The sequence below is a fragment of the Lissotriton helveticus genome, chromosome 4_1 (genome assembly GCF_964261635.1).
Source record: "Lissotriton helveticus chromosome 4_1, aLisHel1.1, whole genome shotgun sequence".
In the NCBI taxonomy this organism is placed as follows: domain Eukaryota; kingdom Metazoa; phylum Chordata; class Amphibia; order Caudata; family Salamandridae; genus Lissotriton; species Lissotriton helveticus.
In genome coordinates this window covers 1,735,105,523-1,735,133,497 of record NC_136063.1, presented here as the reverse complement: position 1 = coordinate 1,735,133,497, position 27,975 = coordinate 1,735,105,523, and the positions used below count along the sequence as shown (strand labels likewise).

The 27,975-nt window shown below is 45.3% G+C and overlaps 1 protein-coding gene across 4 annotated transcripts in view; it reads right to left on the bottom strand.

Moving 5' to 3' along the window:
• The window catches only part of LOC144829349 (aryl-hydrocarbon-interacting protein-like 1), a 224,476-nt gene that overhangs the window by 149,926 nt on the left and 46,575 nt on the right, over nt 1-27,975 (bottom strand). For all 4 annotated transcript variants that reach the window (XM_078688404.1, XM_078688405.1, XM_078688403.1 and 1 more), the window contains exon 2: nt 25,500-25,679. In XM_078688404.1, the coding sequence (XP_078544530.1) occupies nt 25,500-25,601 (102 nt within the window). In that variant the 5' untranslated portion in view covers nt 25,602-25,679. The remainder of the gene's footprint in view (nt 1-25,499; nt 25,680-27,975) is intronic.

Below are 27,975 nucleotides of genomic sequence, written 5' to 3'. Positions count from 1 at the left end.
TTATCTTTGACTTGCAGCTTCGGCACTGCATCTCCTCCTAGGGGTGCCCTCCATCCCACCACCCAAAAAAAGGCTGCCTATTTTAGCACTCCTCCTGGATCCACTAACTGACGCTCTCCCGCTTTTTATTTCTGCAACATGGCGGCATTTAGAACTCGAAAATATCGAATGTTTTAATTAATTTTCTATCAAAGCCCAACGTCTAGAAAATTCACATTCTTAGACAAAAGTCGTTGAATGTTTCTGTAATTATGTTCCATATATTTCTACTTAACTGTTCTTGAATTCCTGCAAAATCAACTGAAACAAATAGCAAATGGTCCCATTTTAAGATGGCTACCCTATTCCTTTAAAAAATGGCCTGGGCTTTAGACTGACAGCTTTGGCCCTTTCCGCTTGCCCATGAGCCACTATTTACCGCAGTGACCATTTTACCAATGACACTAAGGTGTTTTCTTTAAAGTTGGGCGCCACAAAAAAATTCCCATGAAACACCAGAGTTTTTATATTTTTCTGCTCAAATGTTTTCGTAATTTATAAAACGGTTTATTGTTTCATAAACTTTGAAACGGTAATATAAATCATATTTATATCCTCCTTACCAACATTGTAATGGTTGTCCAAAAGAAAGGATTTGAATCCTATATTTTTTGCGTTTACAAGTGTTACGTCTTTCAAGTTTCCCTGCATCCTTCTTTTGACTGAATGCGGATGACCGGTGTTCAAGATAGGCGCCTCCTCGTGCTCCCAAAACATTGCCTACATGGCTGTTCCTATATTGTAATTTCAACAATTACCTCCGAAGCGGCCTGCATCCCGGGAGACTAAATGGATGTGCTTTTTGATAAAATTTCTAGGTACTGTTTTTGGCATGCATTACTGGTCGAACGCCTTGTATTTACATGTAATCCATAACTATTTAAAAAGCTTATAGTTATTTGTACAAAGGGATGCTATAATCATACACCTGGTGCTCGTTTATTCCAAAACTTACTATACCGCTCTGTGGATGCATTTAATTGTTAATTATTTAGCACTTATCCAGTCTTTGTGAAGGAGAGGTAGCCTATCTCCGGCTCCCCTAATTACCCCTACCTTTACTGTGCTAATAGTGATGATAAAACAAGCATTTGCAATTTAAATAGGTCTTCCATTAGTGAAACTTGGAGCTATCAGTGTCGCAAATGCTAATGTTTTGGGGGGTTTTTTGTTAAAAAATATGCCAGCAGTAGCATAAGTAATGCAAATAATTCCACTAGGCAAGGAAAAGGTGCAGTACTACAGACTGTTACTAGATGTCCCTGTGGAGTTGTTAAGGGACCTCTATTAGCCACACAAGGTATTGCACCCTTAAGGCATTTATAAATAGAATAATTGCAGCTGAGAATACATTTCCATTTGTTTTTATTGGAAGCGAAATTTTTGTTAGCTTGCATTTAAAAATGCACAATTTAAATAAACAACAATGGTGCATTTTTAAAATGCAAACTAACAAAAATCTCATTTACAATAAAAACAAATAGAAACATATGCTGAGCTGCAATCTTTCGCTTTATAATTGCTTGAGGGTGCAGTACCTTATGTGGCTAATAGAGGTCCCTTTACATCTCCACAGGGACACTAAGGGGTCTATTACGATCCGCCCTCCATCGCACCGGGAGATGGGACCGCCCGCTATGTGTACGGCGGTCCCGCATGTATAATTAGGATGCGCCCGCATCACTGGAGGGTGCATCCCGCATTTTTTGCATTACGGCAGGCGGTGCTGTCAGCAGCACCCGCTGCAATGCAAAAGAGGCATCTGTGCATTTGCAGGCACAACGCGGCAAGCACCGTGCGGTGCCTGCCAATTCGTGCATGCAAATGCAGGGGGTACAATAAGTACCCCCTCATGTGCCCCCCAACATCCTGGGGGCCCGCAACAGGCCCCCAACTGCAAAAACTGCATGCCTTTCCGTGGCGGCGTTGGGCTGGTTCCCTCAGCCATTGTAATATGGATGGCGGTGTTTAGCAGACACCGCCACCATATTTAACCCTTTTCCGCCCGGTCGAACAGTCGAAGGGGTGGAAAAGCGGCGGACGGTCTTCCCGCCCGCCGCGGTACCCCCGCCATCATAATATGGCGGGGGGTAAACGGGAGGCGGGTGGGAGATAATGTCTGGCAGATCGCCAACGCCATGCGGCCGGTGGCGATCCGTCCAACATTGTATTAGACCCCTTAGTAACAGCCTGTGGTACTGCACCCTTTCCTTGAGTCATGGAAAATATTTTATTACTTATGCTACGCTGGGATATTTTTTGACCCCCCCAAAAAATATCAAACATTAGCATTTGCAAAGACAACAGCTCAAAGTTTCACTAATGGAAGACTTATTGCATTGCAAATGCATGTTACTCCTTGGGTCTCGGATTACAGTACAGTCCAGAAGCTACTTCTCTGAGCATAAACTAGGACCTCTGACCGGATAAAATAGATGGGCATTGTGGATGTGCAGCGGACATGCACAGAACTGACGAATCTATGACAAGCCTCTCTGCACCTGTCTTTACAGAGTTCTAAAGGTCAGGTAAGAAACTCTGATGTGTAACCTGTAGTCCACAGAACCTTATAAACCTTTTGCCACCCAGATTCCCTTTGGACACCTTGTCCCTTAACAAAATTCTAGGCTTGCACTATCCATAGTTGGCTCGCTATCACAGTCTCTGGCTTGTGGTAGCAAGGCCTATTTGATCACTATCCAATCATCTGATTCTTTTTTTTATTTTTTTTCTATTTGCATTTTATTATGTAACAACAATACAATCATGTCATTATTGGTCAGCACATCCCGCCCCCCAATCCCCCACCCACCGAGCTTCACCGTTAAAATCAGTCTATTGTTATTCTGAGCAAACAACTTCACCAGAGTTTTCCCGGGCCCAAGTCTGGAGTGCCATGGCAGACTGCCTTACGGTGCACTAATGTCCATGGACGCACCTTCTCCCATTGTCCACTTTCATAGCCCCCCATCGAGTCCATGATATTTCCACCATTTGCTCCAGACTCTACCAAATTTCTTAGGGCAACCCTGTGCCTTATATGTGACCCTTTCAGCTGCCATATATAGATCCAGACCTCTCCGCCACTCCTCCAGCTGCGGTGTCGTGGCTACCCCCCACTTCTTTGCTACATCCCTCTTGGCTACCACCAAGGCCAGGGCCAGGAAAATCAATAGCGGGCATGCGAGATCCACATCGTTGGTCATACCCAACAGGACTAGTTTAGGGTCCAGTGGCAGGGAAGTCTCCAGCACCTCCCCCAGTTCTCTCAGGACCTTCGTCCAGTAAACCTGAATCATCGGGCAGAACCAGATTATGTGGTAAAATCCCCCCCTCTCGACCACATCTCAGGCAGTTCGCATCACCGGCTCTTCCCATTTTGTGTAAGCGCACCCTATCAAAATAAGTCCTATGGAGGACGTTGAATTGAATGAGCCTCAACCGGGATTTAATAGCTACCTCCCTTGGATGCATGAGAACTGTATCCCAGTCTACCGTGTCCATTTCACCCACATCGCCCTCCCACTTACTTCTAAGGGTGCCCAGGTCATCGGACATGTTATTCATAAGAGTCTTGTATGTGAGCAATACCGCCCTCTCCAGTACTTGTTCTTGTCGAAGGCGGCCCTCTTAAAGGTGCATATTCAGGGAGTGTACCCACTGGGATCCCCTCTGCCCGCCAAGCATGTCTCAATTGCGCATATTTAAAGTATTGCGTGCGGAGCAGGCCGAAGTCCGCCCTTAATGTTTGGAACGACTTCAGTTCCCCCTTTGCAGTCACATCGCCTAGCGTCGAGATCCCTTTGTCGTCCCACCTCTTAAACCCCTTCAATTTATTTGATTCCTGCAGCCAGGTACAATGCCACAACAGCGTTTGTCTAGTGGGCCTCTTCTCCCAGCCTATGGTCTTAGTCGCTCGGTTCCAGACCATCAACGTAAATCTAGTGGCCGGCAGCAGTCGCCCCTTCCCTTTGCCCCACATATAAATAATAGTTGTAAGGGCGGGTGCCTATTGTGTGCCTCTCAAGTGCATATGTGGGGTGTAGAGCCGGGGCGTGGAACCAATCGTTGACGGGCACCAAGTGTTCTGCCCAATAATAGGCCTCGATGTTGGGAAGTGAGATCCCTCCACCGTATTGGTGTCTCTGCAGGGTCGTCAGTGCTACCTGCGGTTGCTTACCTAACCAGAGAAAGGATTGCAATTCCGCATTCGTTTCTGCAAACACCCCATGGGGGAGGGGGTAGTACTCGTTTTGAAATGCATACAGGAGCTTGGGAAGCGTCATCATTTTAAACATGGCCGCACGACCTAGGATTGTAAGGGGTAGGATCCGCCATCTGCTCCCATCTTCTATAAAATTATGCACTATCCGTCTGATATTCTTGTCGTAGGAGCGGCCACTGTCGAGCGTCACAAACACTCCAAGGTAGGTAAAGCCCTTACTAGTCGTCTGTAGCCTCTCTGGGAGGCTCGTCCATTGCTCCTGTCCCCGAGGATCAATTGGGACTGACTTATGCCAGTTTATCCTATATCCTGCGTGGGCTCCGTACCGTTCCAGCTCTGAGAACAGCGCCGGTATCGTCATTTCTGGGTGCGTTATGTATAGGAGAACGTCATCCGCGTAGAGGGATATTATTTCCTCCGCGGTATCTAATGACCCCAGCTGAAAACCTCTAATATCCGCATTTTGCCGAATTGCTGCCGCGAGCACCTCAATCATCAGCGTGAAAAGCAAGGGGGGCAGGGGGCACCCTTATCTCACTGGGAAGTCCCAGGATAAAATCCCATTTACCTTAACATTGGCTCTAGGGTATGTATATAGCAGCCGGACCCACTGCCGGAATTTTGAACCAAAACCTAGCCGCAGCAGGACTCCCTCCAAAAAAGGCCAGTGGACCGCATCGAACGCCTTTTCGGCATCGAGAGACAGAAACCAATGAGGGTCCCGTCTCTTGCCTACCTCCTGAAACCAATTGTGGGTCTGTCGGAGGTTAAATCTAGTGGCCCTACCCGGAAGGAACCCAGTTTGATCCAGATGGACTAGTTCTGGTATCACCCTCCTCAATCTGAGCGCTAAAACGGTCGCCAGTAACTTCACTTCAATATTCAAAAGAGAGATAGGGCGATAGGACGAGCATTCATCTGGTTGTTTACCTTCCTTATAGATCGGGATTATCGTGGCCATGCGGAGGTCTGGAGGGAGTTCCCCCTCCTGTACCGCCCCTTCAAAGAGTTCCAGCAGGTGGCGAGCCCGTAGGTCTGCTGTGCGCTTAAAAAACTCTGCCGGGAACCCATTTGGGCCAGGGATTTCCCTGCACGCAGTTTAGCTAGGGCCTTCTTAACTGCATCCAGCGTGATGTCAGCCTCCAAGTCGTCGAGGTCCGCGGCAGCCAGCACTGGGAGATCTAAGTGCGTCGTATATATTGCAGGGCATCTTCCTGCATCCCTAAGTCTCGTGCGTCATAGAATAATTGATAGTGCGTAGCAAAAGCCTCTGCATTCTGAACATCTGACCTCGTCAGGTTCCCTTGGATGTCTCGAACCTGTTCCACCCACCTGGCATCTCCTTCCTTCCCACTCAGCCATGCCAGCAGCTTTACCGATTTGTCCCCCACATCGTACAAACGATGTAGCGTCGCCAGCGCCTGCGTTCTGGCCTCTCCCGTTACCAGGTCCCTATACTGACATTGAGTATCCGTCAGTTTACGAAGGGTCCCCTTGGCTTTACTAACCTGATGTTCCCTTTCTAGCTCCAGTATTTGGGCTTCCAATGTCTCAATTTCTCTCTGGACCTTCCGGGTCTCCTCCGCCAGCCTATTCTGTGCCCTTTCTCTCAAGACCACCTTGAAGGCCTCCCAAAAGACCACTTTGGACGAGACCGAACCCTCATTTTCAGCTACGTAGACTTTTACATCGGCCCTGAGGCCCTTCAATATGGCCGGGTTCTGCAAGTAACATGCTGACAGTCTCCAAGACCCACCTCTCTGTTCCTTCCTCCTCCCCAAATTCACCAGGAGCGGGGAGTGATCTGAGATCCCTCTGGCTTTGTACTCAGATGAATCGTCTCTCGTTATGGCCTGTCGGTCAAGGAAAATATAATCTAGTCTAGAGTAGACCCTGTGGGCGCTCGAAAAAAATGAATAGGCCCTGTCATCTGGGTGTAACCATCTCCATACATCCGTTAGTCCCAGGGTATTAATCATGTTAGAGAGGAAGGTCGGGGTCTGGTCCCTGGTCCTGTCTCCTGTTCTGTCCAGCGTCGGGATCAGCATGTCATTGAAATCCCCCCCAGCACCTGTAGAGTATCGGATGAGTTAAGGAGGATATCTGTGACCCCTTTCAGTGTGGCTGCCTGCAGTTTAGGCGGGGCATAGGCCGAGACAATCGTATACTCCTTCCTTCTCCAGGTGCCCCTTACTCCCACATATGTCCCCTGGGGGTCTGTCCACACCTGCGCTACCCGGAATGGTTGGTTCTTCCTGATCAGTATTGCCACCCCTCTCGAGCCTTTAGTAAAGCCCGCATGTGCGAGAACTTTGTACTGCCCTCTAGCCAGAAAGCCGCAGTTGTTGCCCTGGAGGTGTGTTTCTTGTAACAGGATGATGTTGGGCCCACCCTTTTGACATATGCGTTCACTAGGCCTCACTTAATCTTACTTCCAAGACCATTCACGTTCCATGTTAGTATCGTGAGCCCCTCTAGATCTTGCAGTGCCTCCATACGTTTAACCGACATCTTGCCTTGAATCCCGGTATGTGGTGCTTAAACTCAGCGTTAATGGAGCGTCCTGGACGCCGGCATGTGTGACCTTTCTGACATGTCCCGCTCCCTCCCCTTCCCTGCCCCCCATCGTCCTCCCCCAACCCCTCCCTGTCCCAACCCCTCAACTTCCCTAAACTTAGAACAAAGGCAACTCCCCCCTCACCCCTCTCCCCACCTCCCTCCCCCTTCAGTCCTATCTTCCACCAAAACAGAATATAGGACTGTCAGCGGAGAAGGTCTGTCGCCCTCCCACAGTTCACCCTCCACCAACCAGCACTTACAGTCTATATAGTGAGCATGTAGAACAGTCCCACCAGATCTGCCTACAAAGTCAAAATGATAATACGTAAAAAAATAGGTAAAGGGGTGGAATCAACTTGCGTGCCACCCGGCGATGAGCTGGAATCTCCTCTGCCCAACCAGTCCCCGTTCAAGAGTGTGAGTCCTGGGTAACATTCCGCAAGCCCTCCGTCTGTCTGGCCGTGTCCTGCTCCATCTCTCGGATTGCTGCTACTAGTGGGTGCAGCGACTGTGCCTCCTCCTCCTCCCCTCCGGAGGAGCGGCCCCCAGTGTCCTCCTCCCCTTCAGAGCGGAGCGGGCATTCCTCTCCAAGCTACGAAACCTAGAACCTGCCGTGTCTCCCACTCCGGGTGATGCCGTGTTCCGCCTCTGTCGTCCAGACACGCTGTGGTTGGGATACGGCATTGTCTGCATTCCTCCTCTACCTCTCGATCTCCTCCGTCTCTGGGTCTTCGGCAGCTCCCATTGGAGTCTACTGGCAGCCATCCCATTTACCGCCCCTCTCCTCTCTGACTCGGCTCTCCGGAGTGGAGGGCGCTCCTCCAGCCACTGCCACGCATCTTCCGGATGGGTAAAAAAGTGCGTCTTTTCCTTGTAGATCACTTTCAATTTCACCAGGAAGAGCAGCATATATTGCATAAGTAAGTCTCTCAATTTTGCTTTCACCAGGTCAAAGGAGCGCCTCTGCTTTTTACCTCCTGGCTATAGTCTGGGAATATCATTATGTGCACGTGCTCCAGTCGGATCGCCCCCAGCTTTCTGGCTTCCCGCAGGATCAAATCCCGGTCTGCAAAGTTTAGGAAGCGTGCAATGACTGGCCTCGACCTCGCCCCCTACGGCGGTTTTGCCAACAACGCCCTATGTGCTCGTTCAATCACAAAGCAATTAGAAAACTGCGCCGCCGGGAAGGTCTTCTGTAGCCAGGTGTGCAGGAAGGTCTCCATGTTAGCCCCTTCGATTCCTTTTCGAAAGCCCACAAAGCGTAGGTTGTTGTGGCGGGCCCTATTTTCCGCGTCGTCCACCTTCCATAGTAGTTGGCGATGAGAGGCCTGGAGTTCCGCCATATCTTTCCGAATGATAGTGATTGAGTCCTCAGCCTCGCCCAATCTTGTCTCCGCTGTGGTCACCCTCTCCGTCAAGTTACGGAAGTCCTGCCTTAGTAGTGTGACTTCTGAGCCCACCTCCCCGATCTTGACCTCTAGTGCTGCACGGGACTCCTGTATGTCTGCCCTCAAAGCTTGAATCGCTCCCATCAGGAGGTCTGTGTCCGAGCGTGAGCCGGAGGGTACCACCTCCGTAGGGGGCTGGGTAGTGGCGTACCGGTCCAGGGTCCCCTGCCTTGGGGTCCTGGCATTTGCTTCTTTTTTCCCCGGGGGTGGTCTCGCTCCCGATCCTCAGGTGGGACTCCACGCGATCCTGCCCCCTGTGTCTCCCCCAGTGTGGGCCCTCTCCACCAGCCTGTGCTCCAACCGATAATACTGCCTGGGAAAAGATTGGCCCAGTCCCCTGTCCGGCTCAGGCTGCAGTGCTGTCCCGCAATGTAGGCATAGTACCTTTACCGAAGCTGGAAGCTGGCGGGGGGGGACCTCTCAGGTCACAATCTAGGGGCCCCAGCTTTACACTCCTTATCCAGGCCACAGCCTACTGACCCCCTTTATCTCCGGCCTACTTTCCTCCGGACTCTCCGGGGCTCCGCACCCAGCGTAAGAGGGGGCCGGGCCCAGGGTGCACCGGGTCCTGCCTTACCGAATTAGGCTCCGGTGTGTGGACCGTCTGCCTCCGTCTGTGGGGCCCCCCGCGGTCCCGGCAGGGTGCGTCCATCAGGCACGGGCCGCTCCGCCCCACTGCGCCGATCTCCCTCCGCCGGATCCGGGGCCGGGCCATGGCGCTTCAGGCGCTTCCCGCTGTGCCGTGCCCCCGGGGCCGGTCTCTGAGGCCCCGACTATCCTTGCCTCCGTCTCGGGCCAGGCACTGCCGAGTGTTGCGGGTCTCTCTGGTGTGGGCGGTCTCTGCTGCGCTGCGCCGCGCCCCCAAGGCCAGTCTCCGGGGCCCCGGAGCGTCCTCACCCCCTTCCTAGGACCGGGCGCAACCGCGCACTTCGGGTCTCCCCACCTCTGGCGCATCTTGCTTCGGCGGGTCCGTCGCTGAGGCCCTTCCCGTCCTCACCTCCATATCGGACCGTGCACTGCTGGGCCCTGGGCTCCGGTCGGTGACTCCGGCCTCCTCCTGTCTCCACTACGCGGCAGCCCTCCCCGCTCCGGGCCTACCTCTCCTGCTCAGGGCCTCACCGCCATCTTGGGCCAAGCGTCCGGGCTGGCACCGACTTCGGAGCAGTGGTACTTCAATTACTGGCTGCAGTGGGCTCCAATTTCGGACCCCAGTTTGTGTCGGGTCCTTTGCGGCCCCTTGATTGCCAAAACGGGACTTTTGAGCAGGCGTTTAACGTCGGATCACGAGCAGCTCGCCAGGAGCTACGGAGGTGCACGTCTTACCTGGCCATGTCGTTGGCCACCTCCCAATCATCTGATTCTTATATAAATTGTAGTTTACTTCATGTCCACCCAGTCATGAGATACACAAGAAATAAACCTTTAAATTGCAAGATTATAAATTTGATCTGTTTTCTATGAATAAAATGTGGTTACAAAACTGAGGCAAATTTGAATTATTCTATCTCTACTCCCTATAAATTAGCTCACAAGGACAGAGTAGACAGGTGTGGGTGTTTGGAGGGGGCCTACTTGGAGTTATAAGTAGTGGTTGTTGATGACTTTCTATGTGTTGCTGTCTTACTTGAGGATTTGATGTTAGGCTAATTGTTTCACCAACTTTGTCCGTTTATTCTTTGATTATTTACAGGCCACCTTACTCCTCTTCAGACTCACTTAGGCAGTGGTTCGTACCATGTAGTGCAGGTACCCCTGTGGGTCCACGATGATACTCAGAGGGTCCACGACTTCTTATAAAATTAAATAACATTTACAGATTATTAAAGTATATATAAATAAAGAAGTAATATGCTTAGGTGTGGTCGCTCGCATCCAGTAATGTCTTAGTGGTTGTCACTGTATTCCAATAATGATTTAATGGGTGTCCCTGGGTTCCAGTAATTATTAAGTGGGGTCCATAGAAGTCAAAAGGTTAAGAAACACTGCCCTATGGAAAATTGTTAAAGCTACTGTAATGTCTGCTGGTTACCACATATTCCCTAGTGATGGTTATAGCAGATTTTAACTTGTGGTATAATGCACCTCGGAATGATGACGTTCATATGTTTTTTGAGTCCTTGACAAACCTGGGCCTTTCGCAGTTAGTGAATCAGCCCACCTATCCATAAAGGAACACATTATACATCCTATTTAACTCCTGTAGGAGATGCAACTCCTTAAATCCTATGAGCGTTATACTTCAGATTCCCAGCACATGAAAATCAACCTGCTCAGTGTTTACTATAGCCTCCTCCTGCCCACGGCACTGGCTTATGAAAGATAAAACCACTGCGTTACTTAATGAGAAAGGGAGTAGGTCATCTGACCTCTCTGATCCAGAACCCCTATTCTCATTATTTAATGATTGTTTGGCTGCCAATTATTTACCTTTAAGCCCTCAAGCAAATTGTCATCCACTTGGTTCACAGTGAACCTCAAAGCCAAAAGACGTGCCATATGGACAGGTGGAGATGAAATGATGCCTAAGTTATACAGTGGATAATTGTTCAAGCTTTGTATGACAATATCAATGAGGACCATCGATCCATAGAATAGTAATCTGCCCCATCTGTTTATGAACACAGGCCCAATAGTTGCCACCATGCCTCATCTTCAAGATGGCAAGACTTGTTAGATACTGATGTCTATTAAATCTGGTTCTCATAACAATATCTGCCCCATGAGAGTGGTGCAGGAACTGGTCGACGTCTTGGTGCCTGACATAATTTGATTTCTGATTTTTTCTTGTCAGACCAGAACCCTCCTGGTCAACTGGTCAAAATAGGTGGTCAAACCCATGCACTGGCTTCCTCTTGAACAGAGAATTCAATTTCTGTCAGGTGCACCCAGATCTTTATCATAAAGGAGCTTCAGCATCCAGGCAAAAATCAATAGGTACTTCCCAAGATGCAATTTGAGATCATCTCATTCCGTCCTTGCAGTAATTCTCAGGCACAGATTGTATCGTACGTGAGGCATGGCTTTCTCTGTTATAGCCTCTCAGTTCTGGAGCCGTCTCCCTGCCATCCTCCCGGCACTCCAGATCATTCCCTTTTTTGGAGAAAATTGAAATCCGTTTAATTCATCTGATTGATTTTGTATTCATCCATTTGGTTTGAACATTGGTGGTGTGGATCATGCCGAGTTTATTATTTGCGTGTGTTAGCCTTGTAAGCGTTACATGTTAGGTTTGTGATGAATTCTGAATTCTGGGATTGTTAGGAGTGTTGTCCTGTGGACAGTTGCTGCTGCACTGCACTGGAAGAACGTGCTACCATGTACTTGCACTTGTGGAATAAAGTAATTGTTTTGGTACTACGTGTACCTCATCACTTCATAATGACAACGAGGATTCCTTGAGTGGTTGCAGATCCGCGCTCATTTTGATTTTATATCTGGATTAATGAACATTAATGTTTCTATATGCTGGCAGTGGCATCTATTTGGATTTCGTTCATTCAGGAGTGACTGACAAAGTTTGGCCATCTGGAAGGGTAACCCTTCTGTTTGGTGAGTTCTCGGCTAGCCTCTTTATTGAAATGTGCCTTGTGGAACTGGAGTTATTCAATTGCTGTCCGCGCATCGGTGCATGTTCGCAATATGAGCCACGTACGGTCAGCAAACCATGTCTCTTAGCAGTTGTTGCTGACATTCCCTTCGGAGCAATGCACGCAAGGGATTGACGTACACGTTGCCTGGCAGCAGTTTTTGGCGTTCATACAATTACGTACAGGCCGTTTGGAGTTGCCGAACTATTTTTACAACATGCAACCTTGCACGTAAAGGTTACCTTGTGACCTTACGTGACTCTGTTCTTTTTTTCTTTCCTTTCAGCACTGCATCTCAGTACTTTCAGCAGTTAAAACCGGAATGTTATTGTACAATTACCAGTTACCATCTTTTCACCGTGCCTCCATAGTAAGTGATCCTTGTACTCTATTCTTTAATGGTGAAGAAAGGACAGTGTGAACTCTCATAAGTTATAACACTGATCTAGTCCATCACATTATGAGTACTCCAAACTTCACGATCAGTCTACCTCAGCCATTTTGTTCTTCAAAGAAAGAACTCCAGCTTAAATGGATTGAATGGAAGGAGTACTTCATAGATTACATTGATACCATTGACATCGAGGGAGAAATGTTCAGAGCACAGATGAAAAGGATTTTATTGCATTCATTAGGACCTATTGTTTTAAGAATGTTCTTTTGTATAACAAAAACACCTGTTGTTGGTTACAGTAATGTTTTTCTAGCTGCTCCTAATGATCTTGATAAGTATTTTGTAAAATGGTATGCGCACTATTAGTAGGGAGGGGAGTGATGAATGATGATAGGGGGATACATAACTTGTTTAAAGGAAAATGCTGGTCCCAAACTTCATGGAGTCAGAAATGTTAACATCACTGTATGAGAGGAATTATCTAAAGAGTTTGAAAGATTGGTAGAATCAGGAGTGATTGAACCTGCAGGGGTATCAGAATGAATTTCTCCAGTTGTGATTGCTAGACGCAATAATGGAAACATTGATTATGTGTGGACTTGAGCTACTTGAATAATAATATTATGGTTGATATGTTTCGACTCCCTAAAATAAATGAAATGGTAACATTACTCCAAGGGGCTCAGTGGTTCTCTGGCATCAACTTACCATCACGTTTCTTTGACCCCTGACTCTAGGAAATATACTGCTTTCATCACCCCGGATGAATGTTTTCAGTACAAGCAGATGCTATTTGAGCTCGCTTCAGTTGCTGCAGTTTTCCAAAGGTCAATGTTTAATTTGTTTTCTAAAGAAAAGAACTTGTTGATCATTTGGGATGATATATTAGTTTTTTGGAAGGAACAAAGGAAGAACATGATGCTAAATTAATGAAAGCTTTTTCTATTCTTGAAAGTAAAGGGCTTACTATAGAATATGATAAATGCAAGTTTGCAGAAAAAGGTGTTACTCCTTTAGGCCACATTATGGAAGAAGCAGAAGTTAAACCCAAACCTTCTTCGGTTCAAGCCATTAAAAATGCCACTACTCCTAAGTACAAGGAAAATGTGATATCTTTTCATGGGTTTAGCAGAATACTGCGCCAAGATCATACCTAATTAATCTGGAAAATGCAATCATATTCGTCAACTGTTGAAACAAGGATGTAAGTTTGCATGGTTACAACAGTGCGAGAAAGACTTAAGGAATATTAAGGATGCCATTTCTAATGTTACCAAGTTGCACAGTTTTGATCCTATGCTTGATTGTGTTGTTGCCACAGATGCAAGCAATAAGTGGTTATTAGCCATGCTTTCCGAGGTGGATAGGCAGGGCCTGGAACACGTAATTGCTTTTGCTTCCAGGTCATAATCTCCCACCGAAGAAAAGTATCCCACTATTGAAAAGGAAGCTTTAGCATGCGCTTGGGCACTGGAGCATTTTCGTGCATTTGTTTGGGGACTGTTCTGACACAATGTGACAATAAGCCTTTAGTAAAATTATTGACCACGGAGGGTACAGCTAATGCTTCATCCAGAATTGTTCGTATTTCTATGAGCATGCAAGATTTCATATACAAAACTACATATAAACCAGGAAAAGTTAATGTAGTAGCAGATTGTATGCCTACATTGCTAGATGAATGTGAGGATGAGAAATGGAACGCTTGTCAGATTGCGTTAGTTCATGATTCAGGACTCCCTACTATAAGGAAAGAAGATTGAATGAAAGAGTATGAAAATGATACCTTGCTACAAGAAATCACCTCATTTGTGATTAATCATTGGCCTAATAAAAGGAATTTACCTGCTAATGTTAGACCTTCTTGGGAGGTGAGATCGGAACTTACTGTGGAGCGATGCTGGTTGCTAAGAGGTGAAAGAATTGTTTCTCCTATAAGTTGGGGTAAAGACATTTTGCTGTTATGCCATGAGGGTCATTTTGGTATTGGACGTACTAAAGATTAAGATAAAAAACTGTTCTGGTGGCCGGGAGTTGATTCAGCTGTTGAACACATGGTAAGAGAATGCCTTGACTGCTCTAAAGCAGACAAATCTTTACAAACTTTTAGACCTCCCGTGGTGGAAGGAAAGCATCCAAAGAATATGTGGGAGTCTGTTGCTATAGACATTATGGGACCCATTGGCCCACCACAGATGGACATTATCAGTCTAATTGATCTTTTCTCAAGATGGCCTATACTCAAAGTTGTGCAGAAAGCGGATACTAATGCTGTTCTGGTATTTTGTAATGAGATTTTTAGTCTAGAATGAATTCTGTTGTCCATCTTGAGAGACAACGGAGTGCAATTTCAATCAGACGCATATAAACAATATTGTAGCAGAATAGGAGTTACTTTAAAGACCACTTCTCTTTATAACCCGAGTGGAAATGACATGATTGAGAGGTTCAACTCTGTCATGAAGGAAGTTATACAGTCTGCTGGTGTCAATAAAACAAATTGGGAAATTAAGTTACTAAAAGCTGTTTGGTCATATAGACTCACCAACAATGATACTACTGGGATTTTTCCATTTATGATTATGAGAAGGCGTAGACCAAGAGCAAAATATAGCCTTAGTTGGTTATTCAATTTTAGTGTTGAATCATGGTCTTTAGAGACAGTTAGGAAAACTATCTCTAACACACAAGAAAAAAACAAACGTTGTACTAAGCCTGTAACCATTAAAGTATGTTAATGGATATGTATACTTAAACCTGGTTTTACTCCAAAAGGAACAAGCCTTTGCAATGCAATAGGTCTCCCATTTACCAGAGATTAAGCTGTTCGCATTGTAAACATGACAATGCCTTTTATTTATCTGCTTTGATAACATAAATAAAAGGCATTGTTATGTACAATACCAATAGCGCAAACTCTTGTAAATGCGAGACCTACTGCTTGGAAAGTGAAGGCACGCATGGGGCTCTGAATGTTGCAGGAAAGCATGTGATGTCTACAGTAGGGAAAACTCATTAAAGAAAATAGTGTCTACAGATTAAATAAAAAGTACTGTGTAACAACCGAAGTAAAAGGGCCAGTCCTCATGGGAGGTTACAAATGAAGACAAGGCGGTACTAAGGAGGGACTAACAAGCCAATTAATGAATCAGAAGCCAGCATTTACGAAGTACACAAGCCAATGACAAATATGGGTGGAGAGTGGGCAATCTTCAAGTCCATATTCTAATACAGCATGCCTCACAGAGCAGTGCAGGCACTGCCCAGGCTCGACCTAAAAATAGTGGCTAAATATGGAATAATATAGTACGATGTTCAGACCCATTTGTTTTAAAACCATAAGTTCCGAATTGGTATTCGTGAAACATTCCAACATTTTTATAGTGTGAGGCATCATGCCAGAATAACATTGCCTATACGTAAACAAATTGAGAAACTGGTGCATTTTTGGGCAAAATTTCCCGTAAAATGTGCAAGCGCCATGATTAATGCAGGTACTTCAGAAAGCAAAATTGCATGTAGTCAACCATTTTTGTAGCATCTCTCTTCATCTTACTAGCATCATTTTCCACCATGCCTTTCCAAGTAGATTCTTAATCACATGCTATAAAGGAGATTTTCCTGCATTTATTACGTAGGGCTCAGCACAGCTGAGCAGAGGGCAACATCAATGGGATTCACTGACTGGCAAACCTGCCACTGGTTGGTGCGGCAACATAGGAAGGTACACCCCTGCAAGGGGCGATCAAGGCTAATGGATTACCACCAGCAGGCTCCATTGCTAGAAATTTTGAATTAGGCCAAGAGCAAGCCTTTTGAAATCGATTTAGAATAGGACAAATCATGTGTGAAATTTGTATATTTTGCTTTTGTTAAATTCTGTCAAAATTATTCAAAATTAGGTGAATTGTAAAATTTCCAATATGAGTTCTATTCAGTACTAAATGCATCCTCCTATCTATTTTGGAAGCGAGGACGCATTCAGTGCTAAACAATACAGTGCCGAGAACACAAGTGCTCTGAACAAGAGCCACTCACATTATGGGCATTTACATTGTTCCCATGCTTCTGCACTAAAATGTATCCACCATGTAGCGACATGGTGCAATTTCACTTAACAAGCGTAGTACAAAAATTGTGCGATTACGCCACTGTAGACCTGGGCCTATGTAGGCCCACTTATTTGCTTAACTTACCTTTAGCAGTTTTTTGTTTGTATTTTGTGAGTATCAGTTGGTCTTTTCCCAGCCTGGAGTAGGGAGAGGATTTCAATCCCACACTGCTTTGTAGAAAAAAAACTTAGCATTTGTACAAGAGGACAGCAAAATATCTGTAATGAACCCTCTCGGGTTTTATTGGTACAGCCAGTTATTATAACAACAGGATATATTTGTTTGCAAGATAGAGCACGCCTAACATCCTTGGTTAGGACTGTGGAATTTTAAAGCCAACATTTAATAGGACTGTGGAATTTTAAAGCCAACATTTAATTACTAATGTGACCTGCAAACGACGTCCATCAAGCACATCCATTTCGACAATTAAGTGTTACATATTTTTATTTAAAATTTGGTAAGTAACACTTTAATCGCATGTCCAGGATTTCCTGTCTGTGGTAAAAATGGCAGTGGTATTTCCTGTTCCACTTTTTTTTATGTTTGTATTTCTTGTTTGCAAACCGCCCATCCTTAAGTGAACGGAGCAGTAGACTTGGGATAGGTCAGCTGATTGTGCTTTATAAACTCAAATCACATAAAACTAGCTGTCTGCTTCCACGCTGACTTCCTGAATGCTACTGTGCATGCTGGCGTCTGGCGCAGCTGCTCTGTCATTTTGAGGGTTTGCCACTCAGTGAATAGGGGCGGGCACTCCACACCCACTCTTTTGGGGACCCGCCCCTCTGTTCCCCTCTAGGCAGCAGGCTTGATCTTCCAATTTACAGAACAACTTTTTGCGAGACAGACCTGCGAGGTGGGGAATGCCAGGCCGGTAACCTTCAGCCACCCTACCCGGGGCGAAAAATAATAATGAGAAACCACGTGGCATTTCCGGGGGACAGGTTGAGCCGACTCGCGAACCTCGATTGCCAAGTGCATTGGGAGATAGCTGGATGGGGGACTATTAATTAATGAGTGAGAGTGGGCCGGCGGGTGTCGGGATGGAAAGCATGGTCTTTGAGGACCCCGCCCTCGAGGGGCTGGACCCCTCGCTCGCCTTCAACGACCCCCATGAGATCGACACCGCCCTGCTCAGTGACATAGACGGTGAGTACCTGGCCTCAGTACTTAGTTATCCATGCCCCTCCTCCTCTGGGATGCATGTCACATCTTTACTTATGTTTAATGAGTTGATGCCATTTGTACACGGTTTTCCTGCTTTATGTATTTGTTATATTTCTGTCAAATAGGCTATAGAGCTGCATGTGACTGGAGACTGCTTCTGGGCACTCAGGGACGCCATAATGTAAACATAGATTGGTTCACGTACATCAGCTATAATTACTCCAGATATGCCTGTATCCGCCTGTTGAGAAGGTTTGGGTTGAGACGGGAAAGGTATTCGTCCTAACACCCCTGTCCATCCCCATGTCTCATATTCAGAAGTGGGTGGCTTTGAACGTGTGAAGAGACATGATTTACTTTGGAACGCAAGGACAATAATAAACAAGCACAGAATCGAAACCTGTGGTGCACGCACCACAGAGGAGCGGGGGCTACTGGCGCTAGATGACCCCCCCCCCCACTGGATAAACTGCGGGAACGCTGGGAGACGGACCTCGGCCGACAGATACCGGAGACAACGTGGCCCCAGCTAGTGCGCCGGGCCTGGAAGGGCACGCGCAACGTCCGGTTCCAATTGGTTCAATACTTCACACTCCATAGAGCGTACTGGACACCGGCCAAGATCCAACGGGTCTTTGGTGGGGCACAATCGGCTTGTCCCCGTTGTAACTCGGAGGGGGCTGATTTCGGACACATGTTTTGGGCCTGCGCGGGGCTTGGTTCATACTGGGCTGATGTTGTGGCCTGTCTGAATGAGGTCACTGGACGTCAACTTGAAACAGACATGGGAGTTTGCCTCTTACTCTGGTTCCCGCATACCCCGGCCACGAAGGTTACTAGTAAATTCATCGACCTGGGGCTGATCCTGGCCAAGAGGGAGCTCACCCTACACTGGAAATCTAAGGGAGGTCCCAGCTTCCTGAGATGGCGGGGGTGTTTCCAGCAATGGGCGTCTAGTGAAGGTACTCTCCGCTTACAATTGGCCAATCGCGCAGCTAATGATAAGGCACTAGAAACAGCCAGGGCGCGGTGCGCGCTAGTGGCAGAGTTGCAATCAATGTCGGAGGAGGCGGAGGATAGTGAGGTGGAGGCGCAAGCGAGCCAAGGGGAGGAGATGTCAGCGGGGAGGGCGGGGATATCCACAGGGGACACTGCAAGCTAGGACTGTATTCCGGTTGGCGCTTACGGAACTGGAACATCACACCCGGTGTTGTGGAGACGGGTTGGGGCTGCATGCGCGGACTTGCATGGCGTTTAGAATCCACCTGGGTGGGGGAGCCGCAGTCTGAGTACTGAGGGGAGTCGCCTGCAATTTCATGCTGCGTTATGCTGCACCAAGGGACCAAAGCACGAGGCACACTGACATGGGGGTGTGGGGGTAGAGTGGGTGGGGGTAAGGGTTACGGTAGGGTATTGATATGTAAGGCACACTACTTGAGACATTGCTCTGAGTTTTGTTAAACAGGAGCCAGCAATCATCTGTTTGTTTGTTGATGTGAAAAATCAATAAAATTGTGTTACAAAAAAAAAAAAAACAGAGGAGCGGGGGCTAGGGAGCGCAACACGAACGCGCGCTGATGTGCGTCCTAGATACCGACGGGAATGGGCGGAGCAATGGCAAGGCATGCGCCTGCCTTTGCCCAATTGCGTGTCTTATTTGTGTAAAAAAGACACGCTCAAGCCAATGGCAGCGGTCGAAAGCCTGATCAGACGCACAAGCGTGTGGTCAGCTTTCAGAACCCCGTACAAGAGATCTCGCGCTGCTCGGACAGTGCTGTGCCCTGTAACGCTAGGCGCGAGACCTAAAAAATTATTGAGATTTTACATAATGCAATTAGCTTAGAAAATGGAAAAGTATGGAACCTCAAACGGGTTGCACTATGCAATAATCATATACATTGGAGTAATGATGAAAATCACAGAGGAACAGTATTTGGATGATGCTGTTGACATAGAAGAAGAAGCAAATGGTAATGGGGAATTACATTTCTCTTCGTAAAGTGTTGAAAATGATCCCAGTCTTTCTTATGAAAGGGAAAGTAATTCTATGGATGTAAGTGATGATAATGTTAATACAGAAGGATCTCACATAGAAGTTTCTCATTCCCGTATAGATGAGAAAAAGTTAAGAAAACGTATTTGCAACCCAACATATTTTATAGGGAGAGTGGAGCCAGGGATCTTGCTTGGCTCTAAGATAGAGGGCACAAGCCAGAGAATACGAGCCGAGCCACCCAAAAATCTGTCAGGTAAATGATACAGCACCGTTATGCAAGAGTTAATAAAGCTGCATTGAAATAGGTTATTTTCTGAATGCTTGGGTTTCAGCTAGTAACAGTAACAGTGCTTAAACATTAACTTTTCCCCACCCTCAAAGCCCTCGGAACTGCAATAAGTGAATCAAGAGATGTCCGTTATGTCCTTCTTGTATTAGGTCTATGCTGATGTACGTGCAGAGAAATTATTGGCTATTAAAACATGCATAAGTGAGTGTTTTATGTAGTGCACATCCTGAGCTGAATTCCTTCAAAGTGGTCTCGGATATGGCATTCAATCAAGCTGAGGCTTAGTGAAGTAAAGGGACAGTTTGATCAATTGGAGAGGCTAGGATTTGAACCAAAGGTTCCCGGTTATCCATTATATGATTGAATGCAAGAAAATGGTATTTGATGAAGGCAACTTTCACCTAATCGGCATCTTGGTGCTGCTGAAGCAGAGGAAAGAAAAATATATTATTATTATTAATAGAAGAACCTAAAAGTGAAGCCGTTAGAAGACCAATTGAAGTGATGAGGTACATGTAGTTCCAAAACAAGTACTTTATTCCTCAAGTGCAAGTACAGTGTAACACCAACACCCCCCCCCCTCCCCCTCCAGCGCAGTGCAGCAGCAACTGTCTGCAGGACAACACTCCTAACATTCCTGGAATTCAGAACTCATTACAAACCTAAAATGTAAAGGGCGCATAAGGCTAACACACACAACTAATAAACTCGCCACAACACATCCCTTTCCCTTAAAAGCAAAAGTAGGGGAGCAAGACAGGTTGCAATAAAAGAATGGTTAAGGAATGCAAATGGGTTAAAATAAAAGTATAGCACACGTTCACCCCCTTAAAATTGAAAGGAGCAAAATAAGGCGCAAATACTATTTACAGCGTTCCTCAAATAAAATCTTTGAACCACGAAGGTGGTTTACAAATACGTTTTCTTAACTTTTTCTCATGTACACGGGAATGAGAAACTTCTATATGAGATCCTTCTGTATTAACATTATCATCACTTACATCCATAGAATTAGTTTCCCTTTCATAAGAAAGACTGCGATCATTTTCAACACTTTGCGAAGAGAAATGTAATTCCACATTACCATGCCACATTACCATTTGCTTCTTCTTCTATGTCAACAGCATCATCCAAATACTGTTGCTCTTCTGTGATTTTCATCATTACTCCAATGCATATGATTATTGCATAGTGCAACCCGTTTAAGGTTCCATACTTTGCCATTTTCTAAGCTAATTGCATTATGTAAAATCTCAATCATTTTTTAGGTCTCGTGCCTAGCGTTGCAGGGCGCAGCACTGCTCGCGCCGCGCGAGACCTCTTGTACGGGGTTCTGAAAGCTGACCACACACTTGTGCGTCTGATCAGGCTTTCGCCCGCTGCCATTGGCTTGAGCGTGTCTTTTCTACACAAATAAGACACGTAATTGGGCAAAGGCGGGCGCATGTCCTGTTTTTGCTCCGCCCATTTCCGTCGGTCTCTAGGATGCACGTCAGCGTGCGTTCGTGTCGCTGCCGCGCTCCCTAGCCCTCTCTAACCATTCCTTAAACCCCTATTACTCTTCCTTAATCCCACCCCCTTTAGTAGTGAGTCTGCCGTTTTCCCACCAACTCCCTTATGCTCTCCCCACATTTACTACTAAAATCTATACTTACATACTCTGGAGTGGGGGTGGAGAACTTTGCACATAGGTATCGACAAAAAATACGTCTTGCATGTTTTTTTATTTCTTGTATTACATTTTGTAGTACTGTAAAACATACTAAAAAGTGCAGTATGAGGATTAGGCCATATGTGTATCTGACTTAACATTTACTTTGCAAAAACCAAGTTGATGAAAACAACCCGTCGAAAGTCGGATTGGCTAATGATACAAAATAAAGAATGCTCAAACAGCAAATTGAGATAAAATCATGAGGGACTATGAAATGAACCCAATGGGCAGACATTGTCAACATTTTATCAAAGCTGCATAAAAGCTTCCGACATTCAGTAAAAAAATAATAGGAATTTTAAATATGTGCTAAAAAGGCATTAATAAACAGTACCTTTGGGAAAAGAAGGGTAAATAACGAGTTTATGGTTGTGCTAATCTTTTAGGTCTCGCCTACACAGCGCGCATTCGCTACTAAGGCAAAAGACCTTTTGGGATCGCTTTGGCTTTTCAGCACGCGTTCCATTGGCTTCAATGGCAACACGTGCACATCTGGAGATTCACTTGCTGGAGCGAACGTCGCCATATGGTAGCAATTATCGCTTCCGCAAGTGAATCGCGCAGGCCAACCCCTCCCCCTGCTGCCGTGCGAACGCTTGTTCTATTTTTCTCTGCTTGTGTGCCTGTTTATGGTCTGGTGGGCTGTTTACTGCCAACTTCCCTAATATTACCTGCAGGAGGCCCTAATGTATGCAGTCGCCCATACTTTGCAAAACACCTTGCCTTTACATGTTAAAAACTGTCGAGTTACACTATTATCTTCATTTAGTGTGTTCTCTATTTCTAAATCCAAGTACTCTGCGATCGTCGGTCGTAAGGAAAGCTGGCATAGAGCAACATCGCCATCTCGCGGTCTTTCTAAGCAAAGCCCCTGGCAGCAGTATCACTAAAATTCATGAGTAATTCACGAGTGCAGTTTTTATTATCAAAAGGAATACAACCATCGATAGGAAGGAAGAGGCGTTGGATTCAGGAAACTGCTCTTGAATCGTAACACAGAGGATGCTACTTTATCTGAAGAGTCCAAACATCTGTTAGATCATTTACATTTTGCCCACTATGAAGCATTCCAGTGCTCCACATATTGCATCAATATTGATCGCCTTGTCCAGTGTCATCCTGTCAGTCAATAAAAGCTTGTCTTTGAAATTCAAATTTTTTGGCTCCTACAGAACAGCTACAAATGAACTTACCACTGAAACTCCTTCCATTCCTTAGTGTTCAACTTTATTGAGATAGACTGCAACTCACGGAGATTAATAATGTATGCTACCATGTTTAAGATTCAGATTTTCTCAAACTGAAGTGTCGTAACAGTTATCGATATTTCAGCATAGCATGTTCTTAAAATCCCTTCCATAGGGGTGTCCAATGTGTACAGAAAGGGAAGGGTTAGGCCTGGCCAGTGGGGACACTGGTCAGGTCAGCATTGCAGTAAGCAACTGCACACAGGCACTGCGGTGGCAGGCCCGAGACACCATTTTAGGGCTACTCATGTGGGTGGCACAATCAGTGCTGCAGGCCCACTAGTAGCATTTGAATCACCAGCCCTGGCACACTCAGTGAACTTTACTAGGGACTTCTGGTAAAACAAATATGCCAATCATGGATAACCAATCACAATAACAATGTATACAAAGAGTATATGCACTTTAGCACTGATCAGCAGTGGTAAACTGCCCAGAGTACTATTGCCAACAACCACAGGTCAGGAATAACAAGGGAGGAAGAGGCAAAAAGTTTGGGGATAGCCCTGCAAAAAGGGCCATTTCCAACACTTGTGTATTGCTCACCGAAAGTGTGGCTCAGACAAAGTTCCAATCAGTACCTTCCATTTAAATTCATCAGGCTGGGCAATGTTCTACCATATATGGCCGATGAAATATCAATTCACATATATAATGCATCTTTTAATAAAGGCTTTCTGAGAAAAACTTCTTATAGAAGGTTTCTGGAAAATAACACAGAAGCCCACACAATAATAGGCAAGGAATCAAATTATAAAAATAAGCTAAATGTAAACGATCAGCCATTGCAATGCAGTCAATGAAATTCTATTGCAAACCATGTAAGGGGCTACAAAACAGAGTGATATAATAGTGTAGTGCTCATGTGTTTCGCATCTAATCAATGAATTAGTAAAGATTACATGATATTTACGTGAAACACACAAAAGGTGATGGGAGAATGCTTGCAATAAATCAAACTACTGGTAATGGCTCGGGGTAGCATTCCAATCCATCATCCATTTGCCCACCCAGATTGACACAGCTGTATTCACATCAGTCTTGACCGTGCTAGTGGTAGCTGGTACTGTACAGGGGTGGCGGACGAGGGGGAGCAGGAGGGGGAAAAAAATGAGGAAAATTAAAAATTAACTTACGTGAGCAGCCTTCCCCCCAACGTCATCTATCCTCTGCTCCTTAACCAGGAAGCACCCAGGCTCCCCTAAGCCAATCACAGCGCTGCAATGCTGCACTGTGATTGGTCTGAGCGCTGTGGTTCGGCGCTAAGATAGAGAATGTGTGCCTGGGCATGTTTTCTAGCCAGGCTGTAATGCAGCTTGGTGGAGAACATGCAAAATGTGCAAGAGGGCCGGCCAAACCGCCATGTGCACTTCAGAGTGCAGCAACCACTTCTCCTCTATGCCACTCACCCTCACCTGGCAGATACAAAAAATAATATGCTAATAACTTCTGCTATTATCATTTTCTTTTTTCTTTTACACTGCTCCGAGAGCATTGTGGTGACGCTCCTCAGCCTTAGCGGAGGAGCCGTCACTGGACCTTGCGCCAATAACGATGAGTTGGTATTCGACCTGAGCGATTGACAGTGGTTAGACTTATTGCAAGCATCCTCCCATCACATGGTGTGTGTTTGATGATACTTACGTAACAATCTTGAACGAGGAGATTCCTCTCACACTCTATGACATGAAATGCAAATTTCAATGCGACATTAAGATGGCCCGCCTGCACAAGACTGCAAACGCCATGCATTTAGCATTTTCACACTTTCTCTTTTCTTTGCTAATGGCTAGCTAGTGCATGTTTTCCTTTAAAATGGTACATAAAGCTGCTGACATATGGAACTAATGGGTGGGCGAGAGCGCTGGCTGTTGTCTCCCTTTCTTAGTAGGAAGAGGAGTGAAGTGAGATTTCGTTATACACTAAAGATAGGCTACTTTTATATTTTGCACTTATTGCAAAAGTAAATCTATGACTGCACAGTGACCCATGAGCTAATCAATATGTGAAAGACAATTCAATGAACCAATGGCTAAAGGGGAGTGTTGCTGACAGTAGCTTTGAAAGCAACCACATCTGTCTGTAGCCAGACTTACAAATGAAAGCTGAGGCAACCTGGACAATAAGAAGAAAGAGAGAGGGTGGAAAGGAGAGGCAAAGGGAATATGAAGGTTTTGCCAGAGGATAAAAATCGAGAGCTCTGTGATATTCGCCTCTCCTGATGATGAGGACAACCAGGGCAATGAAATACTTATGGAAAAATATAATGCAAGAGGTGAGAGCATCTTTGAACCCCAGAGAAAATAATGGAGAAACTTTCAAGATGCAAACTAGATTTTACCAAGTTAGATTCAACAACTTGTAGCAGGCTATTCAGTTTGAAAAGTTCAAGGAAACAGTTATGCTAATGAGTCTCAAGTTCTTTTTATCCCAAGATCATACAAACAAAACCTGTGTCCCCTATCTTCATTTCTTTTTATTACTTAGGCCCTTCAGTCTCTGCTGCACTGGGTCCCACATTCCTAATGAGGCACCCACTTTGTCCAAAGCCCACATGTATCTGTTCAGTTGCAACATTTATTTTACAAATGTAGAGGCCCCTTAGAAACCTTCCAGGAGTATTCCATCATTTTGTGTTACACAATTACCTCTGATGAGGATGTCTAGAGCGTTGACATGGTTATGTAGTGACTTAAAAAAAGAAGAGAACATTACTCACAATTACATCACACCAGAACTCTGCAACCTCGCCAATCCGCATTGATGTTAGCAACGTTTCCCACACCTCCATCTTGAATAGTTTTCCAGTGATCATCTCCATAGGGATGCCAACGCTCCGGCTATCATCAATCACAGTCCTCTTGAAATCTGCTGTCAGTGTCTGGAAATGGAAAGTGAGCTACACAGGAAAGGGAAGAAAGGAATGTGAAGTTAGTTCAAGTTGAAAGAGCTGGCGAACAGCAAACATTCTGGATAACACTTGGTCTAAAGTAGTTAATCGTGAGCAGTGAGAAGTCTGGTTTCAGAGGCCCCAGGGCAAACTTGCAATGGAGGCTTTTATCTCTGTTGTCCTAGGGTCTCTTTGACAAGACCCTCAAACTGTACATTGCATACTCCTTTGTGCACTTGACACTCAGGAAATCAATGGCCAGTCAATGTTTTTACTTTAATCCAAACATACCTAATTACTACACACAACATCACAAATATATATAAAATTACAATGGGAACAATAGTTTAGATCATCGATCAGGACTTGCAAGAATAATTATGGTGCAATCAGGTCCAAAAGATTAATCAGAGGGAGCATCAAATCCCATAAACCGTGTCTGTTTCTATTATTTACGAGGGTCTATGTAATATTCTAGGTGCCTTTGGGCTAACCAGCAAAATTTCCTTAGCGACATATAGCAATAATCTCAGCTGGTAAACAAAAAGGCAGACCTCCAGGCTTTGTCATACTTTCACCATTGGTAATATAGCCCTACGCACTGCCTTTGACAATCAGTTTTCACAATCAGCAAATAAAGGCTGGAACATTAAAATGATCATATGGTTCAAACCAATATTCAGGCAGACCCAATGCATAAAACATAGCACAAAGTAGCCCTTAGAACACACACATATTACATATGGCAAGACCTAAAGGTGTAACATGTTAACTTAAAAATCTCCTGGATATTTAGCTAGACTCAAATTTCTCATGCAGGACCGATCCTATGTTTGCATTCCTGAAGGAAGTAACCCCATTAGGGCCACCCCGGTCACTCTCTACCTCCTCTAGCCTTCCAAAAATGAAGAGTCGATGATGCAGTATAGAATACAAGCAAACTAGTTTATTAACAAAATACACTGCAGTGGAGTCCAATCTGACCAGTCACCTATGATCGCTGACGAAGGGCTGATTTTAACAAGCATAAAGTTACATTATGTAGTTTGTGGAGTCCACAAAGACCCGCCTACCATGGAAAAACACTGGTAGGTGTTGTAATACAATGGGGGTGGAGAACATACGTCTCAATTCCGCAGCCTGGTACAAGCTATCTGCATTTCAAGGTCGTCTGGCCTATCCTCCCGTCTAGACACGTGGGAGAAGGCCTTGATCTAAGAGAAAAGGCATGCACTAACGAGCTGACATGACCATTGAAGAAACAAAACTTACCAAGGACTATTTCTCGTAAATGAGCGAACAGTTTCGAATGCGCAAGTAACAGTTTCGATTGTAACAGAACATGGCATCTTCTCTAACTAAAATGGTGGCACAGATGTCAACCCAACTAACATGACATCTGTATCAACCGATTACGTCTTACACACAATATGTGAATATAATGTATTAACCATATACATGCTAACATAATATAGAGTAAAACATGAGTAAAGTAGTAAAACTACATTTCAATTCTATCAGACCCTCCTTTCAGCATTCATATGCTAAATCATCTTTATTTGTGCTATCGGGTAAGGGTCTTTACAATACTAATAACTAGGAGAAACATTATTACACAGACAATAATCTGTCAAATATGAATACATATATGAATAGAGCTCCCTGAAAGGGAGATACGATATTAGTCATTAGCAACACAAGTAACATCAGAGACAGAATCTGCAAGGGAAGTACCTGATCCAAAGACTCCTTCATCCAACTGCATGAGGGTATGAAGCTCTTGTTGAAGCATTATTTTTGCATTTGTATCATGATTCGAACTTCTTTTGGATGTAATATAAGTGGCACAATATGAGCAACATAAGGGAAGACACTGTATCAGAACACAGCAGCAAATTAGAATAACAATTAAATATATCACCTTTTCTAAGATCCTACCCCAACCACCGAACAAGGTCCAACTCCAATTGCCGCTCTCCATGCCTTTAACATTCTCCAAGATGTCTAAAATATGTTGGGTAATATTTTTTCCATACTCGTGATGCCGACCACACACTGATCTCCTAAAACAGCGCATGCTACACCATTCTTAGCTAAAATAAAATCAACAGCATATCTTGTTTGTTCATAGTATATGCGCATACTTTCTAATTGAGTGGTGATGTCCCGTAAAGCTGCCACTGTCGAATTGGATAAAAATTGTAAATTACACCCAAAATACTCTCAAGCACGTTCACCTCTAGCTGTAGCAGTACCACTGAATGTGATAATGGAAGAAAGGATATACCTAAAAGTAAACCCATTG